Genomic DNA, 13,452 nt, shown 5'->3' on the forward strand with positions numbered 1-13,452 from the left:
AAAAGACCTCTCTTACTGAATTTTTTAATATATATTTACTTCACTCTAGAGGAATTAATCCCCTTAATTCTATGACCCAGGGATCGGGTCTGTCGGGTAGGCCACAAAGTTCGTTTGGGTTTTTCCATCCAATCTTACGGAAAAACCCGAACAAACTTTTTGGCCAACCCAGTATTTTGGTATCTATTTGACTTAACTTGGATGAAAACTTAAACACAAAAATACAGCAGCTGCCTTCAGAACTGCCCTGCGTTCACTCCGGCCACTGACTTCAGAGTGTCTCCTTTGTCTTCGGTGGCTGCCCTTAAATAGGAATTTGCATGTCCTCGCCATTCTTGTTGTGGTTTTACTTTATTTCATCTAGCACATATGTATCCAAGCTTTAAAAAATTTTTTTAAGAAAGTATACGTAAACTGGAATCTTTCACAGCTGTTACGTGTGTTTGTTTGTTTCTTTTTCGAATTGTATTCATGCACATTTTTAATTGAATTCTCACAATACCCCAGTAGGTGAGTCAGATATCTCCCAGAGACAATGTTAACATGACATATTCAAAGACATCCAGAAGCCAGGAGTAGAAGTGAGCTGGAACACTCCTTACTGTGGTGCCCCCAATTCCGTGACTAGTCTATGTCTGACACGTGACCTTCAGTATCTCCGCGGGAGCCGTTTGGAGGTCACACTAGTTAACACTTTAACTATTCCATAATAGTTCATTGTGACTCTTCCAGCTTATCCCTCAGTGACGGGCAGCTTGATATTCTAACGAGGCTTCCTGTGACTCTTCTCTCCTTCGAAGCAGAATTGCTGGGGTGTAGGTCATGTGCTTAAGTTTGATCTAGAACACCGTTCTCCAGAGTGGGGTCACCAACTTATCCTTTGAGCAGTGCGAGTTCTCGTTTCCCCACACCTGTCCCAGCACCACGTGCCAGGCTTAACCTATGCAAACCTCGTATCTTGTTCCTAACTCTTACTTCCCTTACTTCTAATGAGGTTAAATGTACAGTTTTTAAATTCACCAAAAACTGGTTACCAGCTGTTACTAATGACCGTTTGATTACTTTTTAAATGTGTTTTAGATTTGTCAACAGCCTGAGTGTGGAAAGTGTAAAGCCTGTAAGGATATGGTTAAATTTGGTGGTAGCGGAAGGAGCAAACAGGCTTGCCAGAAGAGGAGGTAGGTTTGGCCAACGCTTGTTCTTGAAATGGAGGGAAATGCCAGCTGATGGCAAATAGGCTTTGTGTGGGACGGCTGGGTTGACAGGTACAGAGCAGGCAGGGTCCCTTTGTCTAGCACTGTCACCAGGCCTGTCCCTGTTTTCTGAGTAAAACACCTTCAGTTGGTTTTACTTTTTTTTTTTTTTTTTTCTGCCTGCGCCGAGAGGCTTGTGGGATCTTAGTTCCCCGACCAGGGATTGAACCCGGGCCCCAGCTGTGAGAGCACAGAGTCCTAACCACTGGGCCGCCAGGGAATTCCCAATTGATTTTACTTTTAAAGAGGACCTTGCTTATAATAACTGACTTTTTAGGTGTCCCAACATGGCCATGAAGGAGGCAGATGATGATGAAGAAGTGGATGACAATATTCCAGAGATGCCATCACCCAAAAAGATGCATCAGGGGAAGAAAAAGAAGCAGAACAAGGATCGGATCTTTTGGGTTGGAGAAGCTGTCAAGGTAAACCAGGAGCAGGCTCTCAATCGTTTTAGCGCTGCCCTTCTGAGAAGCCAGTTGTCTCGTGGTATCTCGCTGCCAGACGTCTTAAGCAGCCTGAGCCCTGCAGCTGAGAAACCTGCCCATTTGTCCCGTGAGCGGAGCAGAGCTGGCTGAGAGGCCGAGGCCTGTGGTCAAGCACCTGAAGTGCGTTTTTTTGCTTGTACGCCCAAGGACTCAGTTTTCCTCACACTCCAAAATGGGCTTTTTAAAAAATATATATTTATTTATTTTATTTATTTATTTTTGGCTGCGTTGGGTCTTCGTTTCTGTGCGTGGGCTTTCTCTAGTTGCGGCCAATGGGGGCTACTCTTCGTTGCGGTGCGCGGGCTTCTCATTGTGGTGGCTTCTCTTTGTTGGGGAGCACGGGCTCTAGGCACACGGACGTCAGTAGTTGTGGCACGCAGGATCAGTAGTTGTGGCTCTCGGGCTCTAGAGCGCAGACTCAGTAGTCGTGGTGCACGGGCTTAGTTGCTCCACGGCATGTGGGATCCTCCTGGACCAGGGCTCGAACCCGCGTCCCTTGCGTTGGCAGGCGGATTCTTAACCGCCACGCCACCAGGGAAGTCCCCAAAATGGGCATTTGATACAGTTCTTGGGGTGTCAGGCTGGTTCCCCTTCCAAGCTTGTTCTGAAGAGAGCCTTCACAGTCCCCTCTGGCCTAGGAGTAGGTGTTTGGGGGCACTAGCAGACCGCCTCCCGGGGGTTCTGTGGTTACCTGCCTGTAAGGGTCAAATCCTTTACCAAAGCTGGAGAGTGAATGTCATCTCAGTGTTGTTCCCTAGATGTCCATAAGCCAAAGATGGTCAGTTCCCTCAACAAGCGTGAGGCCTACCCTGCTGGATGCTGCTCTAGGCCTAGGCGTAACTAAGCCCCTGCCTGTGACACATGTACTGTCAGGAGGGTGGGGGGGGGGCAGGAGGGGTGCTGGGGCCACGGAGGCTTCCTGGTGGGGCAACGTCTGAGCTGAGACCGAAAGTTTGGAGAGTAGCCAGTGCATGAAGGTCTGGGGAGGAACCAGAGTAGAGGCCCTGAGGTGGGACCAGCTTCCCTTGTGGGACAGAAGGAAGGAGGCCCGTGTAGCTAAGGGAGGTGTGGGGAGTGGGGTACGGTGCCATTACAATGGAATGCTAGAATCCCATTTGCTGCTGAGACAAGAGGGCAGAGGTGGTGATAGAGGGATGTGAGCGGCCTTTGCTGCAGGCTTCCAGCCAAAGAAGTTGGATGTTCTCTATAGTAGCCAGGCTGGTAGAGCTCGCAGCTTCTTGGAGAAATTGTTATGAGTGATACTTTCCTATAAAGTAACAGGAACACGCAGGTCAAGCCTAGCACGGACCTTCAAACCCATCCTCACCTGAAATTAAGCTCTTGTTTTCAGACTGATGGGAAGAAGAGTTACTACAAGAAGGTATGCATCGACTCGGAAACCCTGGAAGTGGGGGACTGTGTTTCTGTTATTCCAGATGATTCTTCAAAACCACTGTATTTAGCAAGGTTTGTGTCCTTCCCTCTGCTTGACTTCAGCCCACACTTTCTGTTGAGTAAGTAGGAGGTGCCTATTTTGTAAGAATAGCAGCAGCTCTTTGCCCTATACTAAAACCAAAAAATACATGTCCCCCAAGGAGACTCGGTCCAGATCTGCCGGTCAAGTTAGAACTTTCTTCCCGCCCCCTCTTCTGGCTCCAGGGTCACGGCGCTGTGGGAGGACAGCAGCAACGGGCAGATGTTTCATGCCCACTGGTTCTGTGCTGGGACGGACACGGTCCTCGGGGCCACGTCGGACCCCCTGGAGCTGTTCCTGGTAGACGAATGTGAGGACATGCAGCTTTCATACATTCACAGCAAAGTGCAGGTCGTCTATAAAGCCCCGTCGGAAAACTGGGCCTTGGAGGTGAGTGCCTGGCGCCCCTTGTGTGCCCCTCCTCGATGTGTGGGGTCATAATGGCTGACGGCAGCCTCGTCCCTAGGGAGGCGTGGACCCTGAGGCCCTGATGTCGGAGGATGACGGAAAGACCTATTTCTACCAGCTTTGGTATGACCAAGACTACGCAAGGTTTGAGTCCCCTCCAAAAACTCTGCCAATGGAGGACAACAAGTACAAGTGAGTGCCGCGAGTGGGCTCCTCGGGCCGCTCTGCTGGTGCTCGAGGACGCCGTGCGTCTGCATGAACCCCCCCACCCCCCACCGCCCCGAGCTTCTCCTGTGCTTCTCTCTGCTGGCTTCGCTTTCCCCACGTCTTCTGGTTGTCTTCCTCACCAACCAAAGCCCAGCCTGACTTGGTTGCAGTGGCTGTAAGTGTGTGGACAGCCTGGTGGGGAGTGACCCTCATGAGAAGCTGTCCCATCCAGGGACAGGATGTGCCTTTCTGGGTTCCTCAGTGTCTGTACCACAGATCTTGTGTCTTTTCTCATAAGCGAGATCTTTGATTCCATTTTGTTCTAACTGGTGGGTGAATGCTTTTAGGGAGGCTTGCTTCTTAAAAAATGTTTAGTGCTCCACGTCTTCCTTTCTAACCTTGGTACCTCACTTGTTTTAACTAAAAGTGGCAGCCGGCACCTCCAGAGCGGGCAGTGTGTGACAGTGAGGCCGACAGGGCCGAGGCTAGGAGGGCTCGCTGCGATGCCTCTGGTGTTTCTCCAGTCAACCTGGGGCTGCCTTTTGACTCGATCTGTTTTTAAGGCAATCTCTAACTCTCCTTTTAAGGGTTTATTAATCAGAAATAATGTTGAATTTTACCAAATACCTCTTCAGCCTTTAGAGATAATAGCGTGAGCCTCCTCTGACGTTTTGAGTTCCTGTCTCTACCACCGTCTGCATTATCGCTCGTGGTGGATTCTTGACCATATTCTTGATTGTTTGTTAATGTCTTAGGGTTTTTATATCAACTACTCAAAAGTGGGGTTGGCTTGTCATTTTCCTGTTGTGTGTATCTCTGGGCTTTGGTCCCAAATAAGTGCTTTCAAAGTGTGAACATTAAAGTGCAGGAAAGCCAGTTCCTCCTAACATCTGTAAATCCTTCCTCTTGGTCACCAGAGTCTGGATTAAGCCAGTGGCAGCTGCTTGTGGTCACTACCAGCCACTTAAGGGCCTTTGGTTTCTGTCCTTCACTCCTTCAGGTTCTGTGCAAGCTGCGCACGTCTGGCTGAAATGAGGCAGAAAGAGATTCCCAGGGTCATGGAGCAGCTCGAGGACCTGGATGGCCGGGTCCTCTACAGCTTAGCCACCAAGAACGGCATCCAGTATCGAGTGGGCGATGGCGTGTACCTCCCCCCCGAGGCCTTCACCTTCAAGTGAGTGCCCCTTGCTGCAGTCAGGGCCAGGAGCTCTGGGCCAGTACAGAGCTGGCTCCACAGTGTCCCCCACCCAGTACCTGCTGCTGCCGAGCTGTCACAGTGTCATCTGGGGTGAGCAGACGTTATCCAGCCGTCCAGTGCAGAGCGACTGTAATTCTGTGGCAGTGAAGCTGTCTGTGAAAGAAGTCAGACAGAGAGCCCGCTGGCTAAGGGAGAGAGCACTAGGGTCAGTGGTGGGTTCCTGCCCAGCTGGTCATGGCAGAGACCCCCTCCCAGTTCCCATCTATCAGGTGGGGAGAGGAGTACCTTGCCTGCCAGGCCCCTAAGGAATAAGTGAGTTAAAAGAAAATGGCTTATTAGCACAGCGCCTGGCTTAAAGTAAAGGCTGACTGTGAGTTACTTCTTGGTAAATGGGAATTGCATCAAAAGACTTCCGGGACTTCCCTGGTGGCGCAGTGGTTAAGAATCTGCCTGCCAATGCAGGGCACACGGGTTCGAGCCCTGGTCCAGGAGGATCCCATATGCCGCGGAGCAACCAAGCCCGCGTGCCACAACTACTCAGCCTGCGCTCTAGAGCCCATGCTTCGCAACAAGAGAAGCCACCACAATGAGAAGCCCGCACACCGCAGCAAAGAGTAGCCCCCGCTCGCCGCAACTAGAGAAAGCCCACACAGCAACGAAGACCCAACGCAGCCAAAAATAAATAAAATTAAAAAAAAAAGAAGACCTCCACATCAGAGAATTGACACTCTTCAGGGAAAAATCAAAGCCACAGATATTGTCCACACTTGATCCATTCCTTGTTTGTTCTAAGAACTAGTGCGTGGTTGGATTTACAGCCAACATTTTCTGAGCTTAGTCAGCTCAGTTTCCCGACGTGCAGTTCCATTTTCCTCGAGTCCTAATTGGAGCCCAGTCCCCAGCCTCCGTTCAGTCACCGTAAATGACAAAACATCGGTCCTTCCGGACCCGCGCAGTGCGTGTGCATCACGCCCTTTAGCTCCAGTTTTCGGCCTCGAAGGGGAGGACTCCCTGTAGTGCTGTTTACCAGGTGCTCCTGGCACAGCCGAAGCGAGAGCACAGGTGTTCAGAGACACCTCTGGAGCCCGTCAGACTTCAGGGGGTCTGACGGGAAAGCACAGCAGCTGCCTCCCTGAACTGCAGTCTTCAAAGTATGCAGCCCTGCGGTCTTGGCAGCTTGGCATCTGATTTGATGGCCTTGGTTAGCCAGTACGTGGTCAGGCCAAATTCGGCTTGCCCAGACGGCGAGTCTTCTCCCCATGCCTCTCCCGCATCGCCTCTGGGTCGATGCCTCAGTCAGAGCGTAGGATATGCCGTGGTAACAACTTCAAAATCACAGAAGCTTACTTCTTGCCTGTACTGTGTGTCCATTGTGGTTCAGGGGACTCGGACTGTTTTGTCACGCGGGGACCTGGGCTGACAGAGCCTCTGCCTTCTCAGAAGTTGCCAGTCTGAGGCAAGGGGAAGCTCGCTGCAGGCTCTCCTGGCGTTTCAGTGCCCCTGCTCCAGGCACTTGTGCGTCACTGCTGCGCATATTTGTGGAGCTGGACGGATCACGTGCCAGGAAGTACAGTCCTGCCCTGAGGCTGGGAGCGGGGGATACCTGAACAGCCTTAGCGACTATGCCCGGAGCACAGATGGAGAGTACCCATCTTAAAGCGTGGGTGAGATTGAATCGCTAAATCTGTTCTAAGGGTACTTAGCTGCATTAGTTTAAGGTGTTTGAATTTAAGTGGTTATTGTCACTGGTCAGTCATGCTGAGACTACTTCTTAAGGCTTCATGTTCAGCCACTCGTAACGGTTGCTTCTCTGCAGCATTAAGCTGTCCAGTCCTGTGAAACGCCCCCGGAAGGAGCCTGTGGATGAAGCTCTGTATCCAGAACACTACCGGAAATACTCTGACTACATCAAAGGCAGCAACCTAGATGCCCCTGAGCCGTACCGTATTGGCCGCATAAAAGAGATCTTCTGCGTCAAGAAGAGCAACGGCAGGCCCAACGAGACCGATATCAAGATCAGAGTCAACAAGTTTTACAGGTCGGTGAAGCCTCTGCCCTTCAGGGGGCTCTGCCTGAGGCGGGGTGGTGACAGCACACACAGTGGTGGTCTAAGACTTGGGTGGAGGTGTCTGTTCTTCCAAGTGTTTCTGATTACCTGGAGGGTCCTGAGGATGACCACAACGACATATCACAGCCCTCGCTTTCTCTCTTAAAGCTGCAGAGCTTTGTCCAAAAGAAACCCGTGAGCAGAAGTCCAGAGTGTGACAAAGGCAGGCATGGAATGTCCTGGGCTCTGCCTGAGGCGCCCTCAGAACCCTGAGTTCTGTCTACGACTGTCCGTGTTCCGCCCCCCTCCCCATTCCCCATCCCCCTGTTCTTCTCAGGCCCTCTTCCCTGTTCTGGGGTTTCTCTCTGTCCAAGGTCTTGGCTTCACTCAGTCTTTTTCCGGGATCCTAATAATGGTTAGGAGATAACCTGAAACTAATCCATACAGATAGGTCTAAAGTTGCTCCATGTCTTAGCTAATGTACGTGGAAGATTTTTTGAAGTCTTTGCAATAATCAGTTGAGTAATGAGGAAGAACGAGGAATCTGGCTGTTACAGGCGAATGAAGGCAGCTCTAGACACGCTTTTTAACAGGAGACCAGCAGCTGGTCTTAACACAGGACAAGTCTTTTGGGGCTACACTGGGGGCATGAAGAGCAAGCAAACCGTTAGTTGAGTTCATGGCAAGGAATCCCACTTAGTCTGTGGTCAGTGCCAGCTAAGGGGGTTAGTAATCAAGGTGACTTGCTGGGGTGGGGAATGGTCTTTACCACCGATCGTCTGAGCACTCTCAGCAATGTGCCATTTAATTGCCTGTCAGCTCGAGGCAAAAGAACTAACAAAGACCCTTGCACTCATAGGCCGGAGAACACGCACAAGTCCACCCCGGCGAGTTACCACGCAGATATCAACCTGCTTTACTGGAGTGACGAGGAGGCTGTGGTGGACTTCAAGGCCGTGCAGGGCCGCTGCACCGTGGAGTACGGGGAGGACCTGCCCGAGTGCCTCCAGGACTTCTCCGCTGGTGGCCCCGACCGCTTCTACTTCCTTGAGGTGTGGGGCCCTGGGCTCACTGGAGGGAGGGCCTCGGGGTCAGACACAGCCCCCGAGAAAGCAGTTTAAGTATCCAGAGTACGAATCTGTGACGTTCAAGTTGTTCTGGAATTTAACACTTTGGGCTTAAAACGAAACAGAATGTCACATTTGAGTGTCCTAAGGCAACAGCAATTTTTGAAGACTGTTAGGTGGCCTCTGCTGGCCTGGCCAGTGCCTGTGAGTTGGGGAAAGGTTCCTCTAGCCCTGGGAGATGCAGCCCTGCCCCCAGTGCCTTCAGCCAGGGATCCGTGTCCGGGCCGGGGCCATACAGCTGAGCCTGTGGCCTGGTTATTGAGAGTAGAGCCAGCAGTTTGTTGATTAAGCTAATCACTCTTAAATTGTTTGAGCATGGCTTTTCTGTGATAGGCATGTATCGTTTTAAGATAACCTGTGTTTCCCCCAGGTTCCAGCGTATACAGTCTAATTGTAACATTTGCCTATTAGAATGAGTAGTCCAGTTACTTCAAATAGCAGGAATTTCAATGTCGGCCACATAAAATGTGTGTATTAGTAGAATTTTTCCCTCATCTCTACTGTAATAAAAATCAAAGCACTTTTTGCTTATGGCCATATTTAGGGAGAAATTAAGTAGATCTTATCAAATTAACTTAAATCGTATTTGTTAGAGAGGGGAGTGGTGTTTCTCTTCCAGACTGTTGTGGTTCTTTCCTTCTCAGGCCTATAATGCCAAGAGCAAAAGCTTTGAAGATCCTCCAAACCATGCCCGTAGCCCTGGAAATAAAGGGAAAGGGAAGGGGAAAGGTATGTTGGTACTCCCCGGGCTTCTTTTCAAGTCCGTCTCCTATAACTCGATTCTCATGAATCAGTCGGTATAAAAGAGCAGCCTCTGACGTTACCTCACTCTGCTGCCGCCAACTCAGAACGAGGCCGTCTCTGAATCACCAGGGTGTTTGAAGAGAGCACGTTAGGGCCCCGATCTGACTTGGGGCCTGTCTCCTGCAGGGAAAAGCAGGACAAAGTCGCAAAGCTGTGAGCCGAGCGAACTGGAGACGGAAATCAAGCTGCCGAAGCTGCGGACCCTGGATGTGTTTTCTGGCTGTGGGGGTTTGTCGGAAGGGTTCCACCAAGCAGGTAGGCTCCGGGTTCCTGTCCGCACAGCTGCTAAAACCGGACCGGGCACGTTCTGCCTGGAAGACCTTTCTGGCTCTGGTCACAGTTCTGACTAAAGAGTCTCATGCTACAGGGGGTTCACAGCTCATCTTTGTCCTTGTGTCCCCCAGGCATCTCGGAAACGCTGTGGGCCATCGAGATGTGGGACCCCGCGGCCCAGGCGTTCCGGCTGAACAATCCCGGGTCCACGGTGTTCACGGAGGACTGCAACGTCCTGCTGAAGCTGGTCATGGCCGGGGAGGTGACCAACTCCCGCGGCCAGAAGCTGCCGCAGAAGGGAGACGTGGAGATGCTGTGTGGCGGGCCGCCTTGCCAAGGCTTTAGCGGCATGAACCGCTTCAACTCTCGAACCTACTCCAAGTTCAAGAACTCCCTGGTGGTCTCCTTCCTCAGGTAAACAGGCTAGAATTCCCTCTGCGTTCGGTGCTGCCCCAGGGTGACTGGACGGTCGGTCCCGGGGCTGCGCCGCGGGCGTGCCAGGGCCGAGCAGTAACTGCTTTAGCCTTCGCACCTGCTGAAGGCGGTGTGCTGAGTGAGACGCCGGTCTTTGCCTTCAGGAAGTTCACGGCTGCCCCTCCGCTAGGGAGAGACCTTGAGAGTTGGCAGGTGCGTCTTGACAAACGTCAAGCATTTGGGAGTGGCTTCTGGCAGAGTAGGTCTCCTCCTCTCTCGTGTCTCCCGCCTCCACAGCTACTGCGACTACTACCGGCCCAGGTACTTCCTCCTGGAGAACGTCAGGAACTTCGTCTCCTTCAAGCGCTCCATGGTCCTGAAGCTCACGCTCCGCTGCCTGGTCCGCATGGGCTATCAGTGCACCTTCGGCGTGTTGCAGGTGGGCCCCCGGGCAGGGGCAGAGCGGGCCGACGGTGTGGCCGGAGAAGGGGCCGAGCAGTCCCTGGACAGCAGCAAGCTGTCTCACACTGAAAATAGAGCTCAAAGGGACAGGCCACAGCGTGGTAACCTGCGGTGCAGGCGAGGGCTGGGGAGACGGCTGCCGGGCGCCCCTCCCTTTCAGCTTCCATAGTGTCTCGCCCTCACTGATCAACCTTGTTGGCAGCCGTGTTCTTTCCCTTGTGACCGTGGGCTGCCAGGCAGGTGGCACGGCTCCTGGTGTCTCCTCTGGCCCCTCTTCTCCCCAAGTGCTTCTTCATGTGCTGTTTAAAGAGCTGGCTGGGATCGCCAGCGGGCTTCGCTCCCATCTTCTCCAGGGGCTACCGGCCACCTCCTGGGATCTTTCGTCCTCTTCTCCGGTCCCACCTCCTGTTAGGCATGAGCCCGTGGGTTAACTAGGGGCTCTCCGGGTGAGCTCCACACCAGCCAGACGCCCCAGAAAGTCAGGTGCTGCGGACCCCAGCCCTCGGCCCAGCTGATCGGAGGTGCCCACTGACCATGTGTGTGTCTGGCCCTCCCCTGTGCAGGCTGGTCAGTACGGCGTGGCCCAGACGCGGAGGCGGGCCATCATCCTGGCTGCGGCCCCCGGAGAGCAGCTCCCTCTGTTCCCAGAGCCGCTGCATGTGTTCGCGCCCCGGGCCTGCCAGCTGAGTGTCGTAGTCGACGACAAGAAGTTTGTCAGCAACATCACCAGGTAGGAGCACCCCCGGCCAGCCCGCTGTCCTGGCACTTGTGAGCCTTCCCCGGCGAGGCCTGGTGCGGGTGGACCTCTGTGAAGAGGCCCGAGCCGAGGAGAAAGTGTTAGTGAGGAGCAGACAGCACCGCGTCCGGCCTGCCCTGCGAATGCTCTGCCACCTCTGGTCTCGTTCTGACCCCGAGTGCCCTGTGTCCAGGGCAGTGGCCAGAAGCCTGGCCGCAGTCACGGGCAGAGCCCACACTATAGCCTGTCCCCTTTTCAGACGGGGTCTGAGAAGAATACTGCCCCTGTGACCTCGGGCGGCCCTTTGACCCCGAGCCGGGTTGCCTTCTCTGGAGAAGACGGTGCCAGCAGTCGGGGGACAGCAGTTGTGACTCACACACACGGTAGCTGTGTGTGTCCCCAGAGGTGCCACGATCTGTGCTCTGTTGCAGGTTGAGCTCGGGTCCGTTCCGAACCATCACCGTGCGGGACACGATGTCCGACCTTCCCGAGATCCGGAACGGAGCTTCGGCGCAGGAGATCTCGTACAATGGGGAGCCCCAGTCCTGGTTCCAGAGGCAGCTCCGGGGCTCGCAGTACCAGCCCATCCTCAGGGACCACATCTGTAAGGTAACGTCACCGCCGTAAAGCGGGGCCTCCTCCCAGCGGCCTCCCAGGAACAGCTCTGTGGTGGGAGCCCAGCCAGGGCTTGCGGGGGAAGCGGGATCTGACCTCGGCCCCCTTCCAGCTCCTTCTGCTCTTGGCCCCTAACGCAAACTCCGCCACCTCAGCCGGCCCCCGGCCTCACACCTCACTGCCTCCTGCTTCTCCCCTTGCCCCAGTACATGGTCCTAGAAAGTGTCAAGCAGAGCTTATACTCTGCCTAGAATCGGGCTAGAATGGTGTGTCTGGCCTTCGTCTCCTATGACTGGTCTTGTCTCAGCACCGCTCTTCTCTGGGCATCTCCCAAATGCACCAAACCCCAGCTCTCCCCGCCGCCGGCTCCTCCTGTCCTGCAGGGCTCAGCTCCGACGTCACCTCCTCAGAAGCCCCGCGCTTGCCCGAAGCCGTCCCTTCACCCGTTCCCCCGTCGTTCCACATCCCTGCTCTGGTGTCTTCATGGCACGTGTGTAACACCCAGGTTGTTGATTGGGGTCACTGCTTGTCTCCCACAATGGGATACAAGCCCCTTGGGGGTCCTGGTCACCGTGGTATGCCCAGTGCCCAGTACTATGGCGCCCAGCCCACTGCACGTGGTCAGGTGCTCCCCGAGCTCAGCGACAGCTGGGCCTGCTGTGCTCTTCCAGGACATGAGCGCCTTGGTGGCCGCTCGCATGCGGCACATCCCTCTGGCCCCGGGCTCAGACTGGCGTGACCTGCCAAACATCGAGGTGCGGCTCTCTGACGGCACCTTGGCCAGGAAGCTGCGGTACAACTACCATGACAAGAAGAACGGCTGCAGCAGTGCCGGGGCTCTCCGCGGGGTCTGCTCCTGTGTGGAAGGTGGGACCCCCGTTTGTGCCCTGGCCCCCAGGTGTGGCTTCCTCAAGTTTGGGGTGAAGCCCCAGCCCCCTTGGGCTCTGCAGCGCTGCGGTGGGCTCGGGGGAAGGAGCACGGTCTCCGGGGTTTCTCAGCAGGAGATGCTGGGGCTGCCGCTCAGGAACCCAGCAGCCCTGGGTGGGGTGCAGACTTGCCAGGCCTGGGTGTCCCTGCTGTGCACGGCTGCTGAGAACAGCGTCCGTGATAAAGCTCTGCCTGGCAAACGGGGACTGTCGGCTGCTGTATCGTCCCGTTCCGTCAGCACAGCCCCATCGCAGCCCTCTCTTCCAACAGGCAAAGCCTGTGACCCTGCGGCCAGACAGTTCAACACCCTCATTCCCTGGTGCTTGCCCCACACCGGGAACAGGCACAACCACTGGGCCGGCCTCTATGGACGGCTCGAGTGGGACGGCTTCTTCAGCACGACCGTCACCAACCCCGAGCCCATGGGCAAGCAGGTAGGTCTGAGGGCCGCTCGGGCCTGGGCGGGGCGGAGGCACGGGCTTCGCGGCTGGGCCGGCCCTCCTCGCCGCCTCCTGCCTCTGCGCCCCGACCCGGGGTGGGCCTCCCGTGGCCCCGTCTCATTCCCACCCCCGTCGCGCCTCTTGTCCCCAGGGCCGCGTGCTCCACCCAGAGCAGCACCGCGTCGTGAGTGTGCGGGAGTGTGCCCGCTCTCAGGGCTTCCCCGACACCTACCGGCTGTTCGGCAACATCCTGGACAAGCACCGGCAGGTCAGTGGAGCGGAGTCGGCCCGGGTCTCCTCCCCCCTGAGGAGGGGCGACCGGCACCGTGCACGAAGCGGCCCTGGCGGGAGGGAGACCAGGGGGGAGGGGGTCGGTGGGGAGCTTGACTCGCAGTCACTTCCGAGGGGACGCTGAGCCCCCAGAGCTGGGGGCTGACTGGCCTCAGCACTCCCACGAGGGGGTGGTCAGGAAGGAGGGACCCTGTCCCCGGGGCCCAGGGCGCTCCCGGGTCAGGCGGAGTCGCCAAGTGTGTCGGGTGCCGTGGACAGCTGAGGCACGTTTAGCCCAAAGGAAAGTTC

At 55.1% G+C, this 13,452-nt stretch overlaps 1 protein-coding gene across 4 annotated transcripts in view; it reads left to right on the forward strand.

Annotated features, from left to right (window-relative positions):
* The window catches only part of DNMT1 (DNA methyltransferase 1), a 42,277-nt gene that overhangs the window by 27,409 nt on the left and 1,416 nt on the right, over nt 1-13,452 (forward strand). For all 4 annotated transcript variants that reach the window (XM_068537035.1, XM_068537033.1, XM_068537032.1 and 1 more), the window contains exons 22-38: nt 1,081-1,178; nt 1,531-1,678; nt 3,093-3,208; nt 3,401-3,605; nt 3,682-3,815; nt 4,831-5,004; nt 6,845-7,066; nt 7,935-8,127; nt 8,847-8,931; nt 9,133-9,261; nt 9,411-9,693; nt 9,991-10,132; nt 10,719-10,885; nt 11,323-11,500; nt 12,178-12,373; nt 12,704-12,867; nt 13,025-13,141. In XM_068537035.1, coding sequence (XP_068393136.1) covers nt 1,081-1,178; nt 1,531-1,678; nt 3,093-3,208; nt 3,401-3,605; nt 3,682-3,815; nt 4,831-5,004; nt 6,845-7,066; nt 7,935-8,127; nt 8,847-8,931; nt 9,133-9,261; nt 9,411-9,693; nt 9,991-10,132; nt 10,719-10,885; nt 11,323-11,500; nt 12,178-12,373; nt 12,704-12,867; nt 13,025-13,141 — 2,751 coding nt within the window. The remainder of the gene's footprint in view (nt 1-1,080; nt 1,179-1,530; nt 1,679-3,092; nt 3,209-3,400; nt 3,606-3,681; nt 3,816-4,830; nt 5,005-6,844; nt 7,067-7,934; nt 8,128-8,846; nt 8,932-9,132; nt 9,262-9,410; nt 9,694-9,990; nt 10,133-10,718; nt 10,886-11,322; nt 11,501-12,177; nt 12,374-12,703; nt 12,868-13,024; nt 13,142-13,452) is intronic.

The sequence above is a fragment of the Eschrichtius robustus genome, chromosome 2 (genome assembly GCF_028021215.1).
Source record: "Eschrichtius robustus isolate mEscRob2 chromosome 2, mEscRob2.pri, whole genome shotgun sequence".
NCBI lineage: Eukaryota > Metazoa > Chordata > Mammalia > Artiodactyla > Eschrichtiidae > Eschrichtius > Eschrichtius robustus.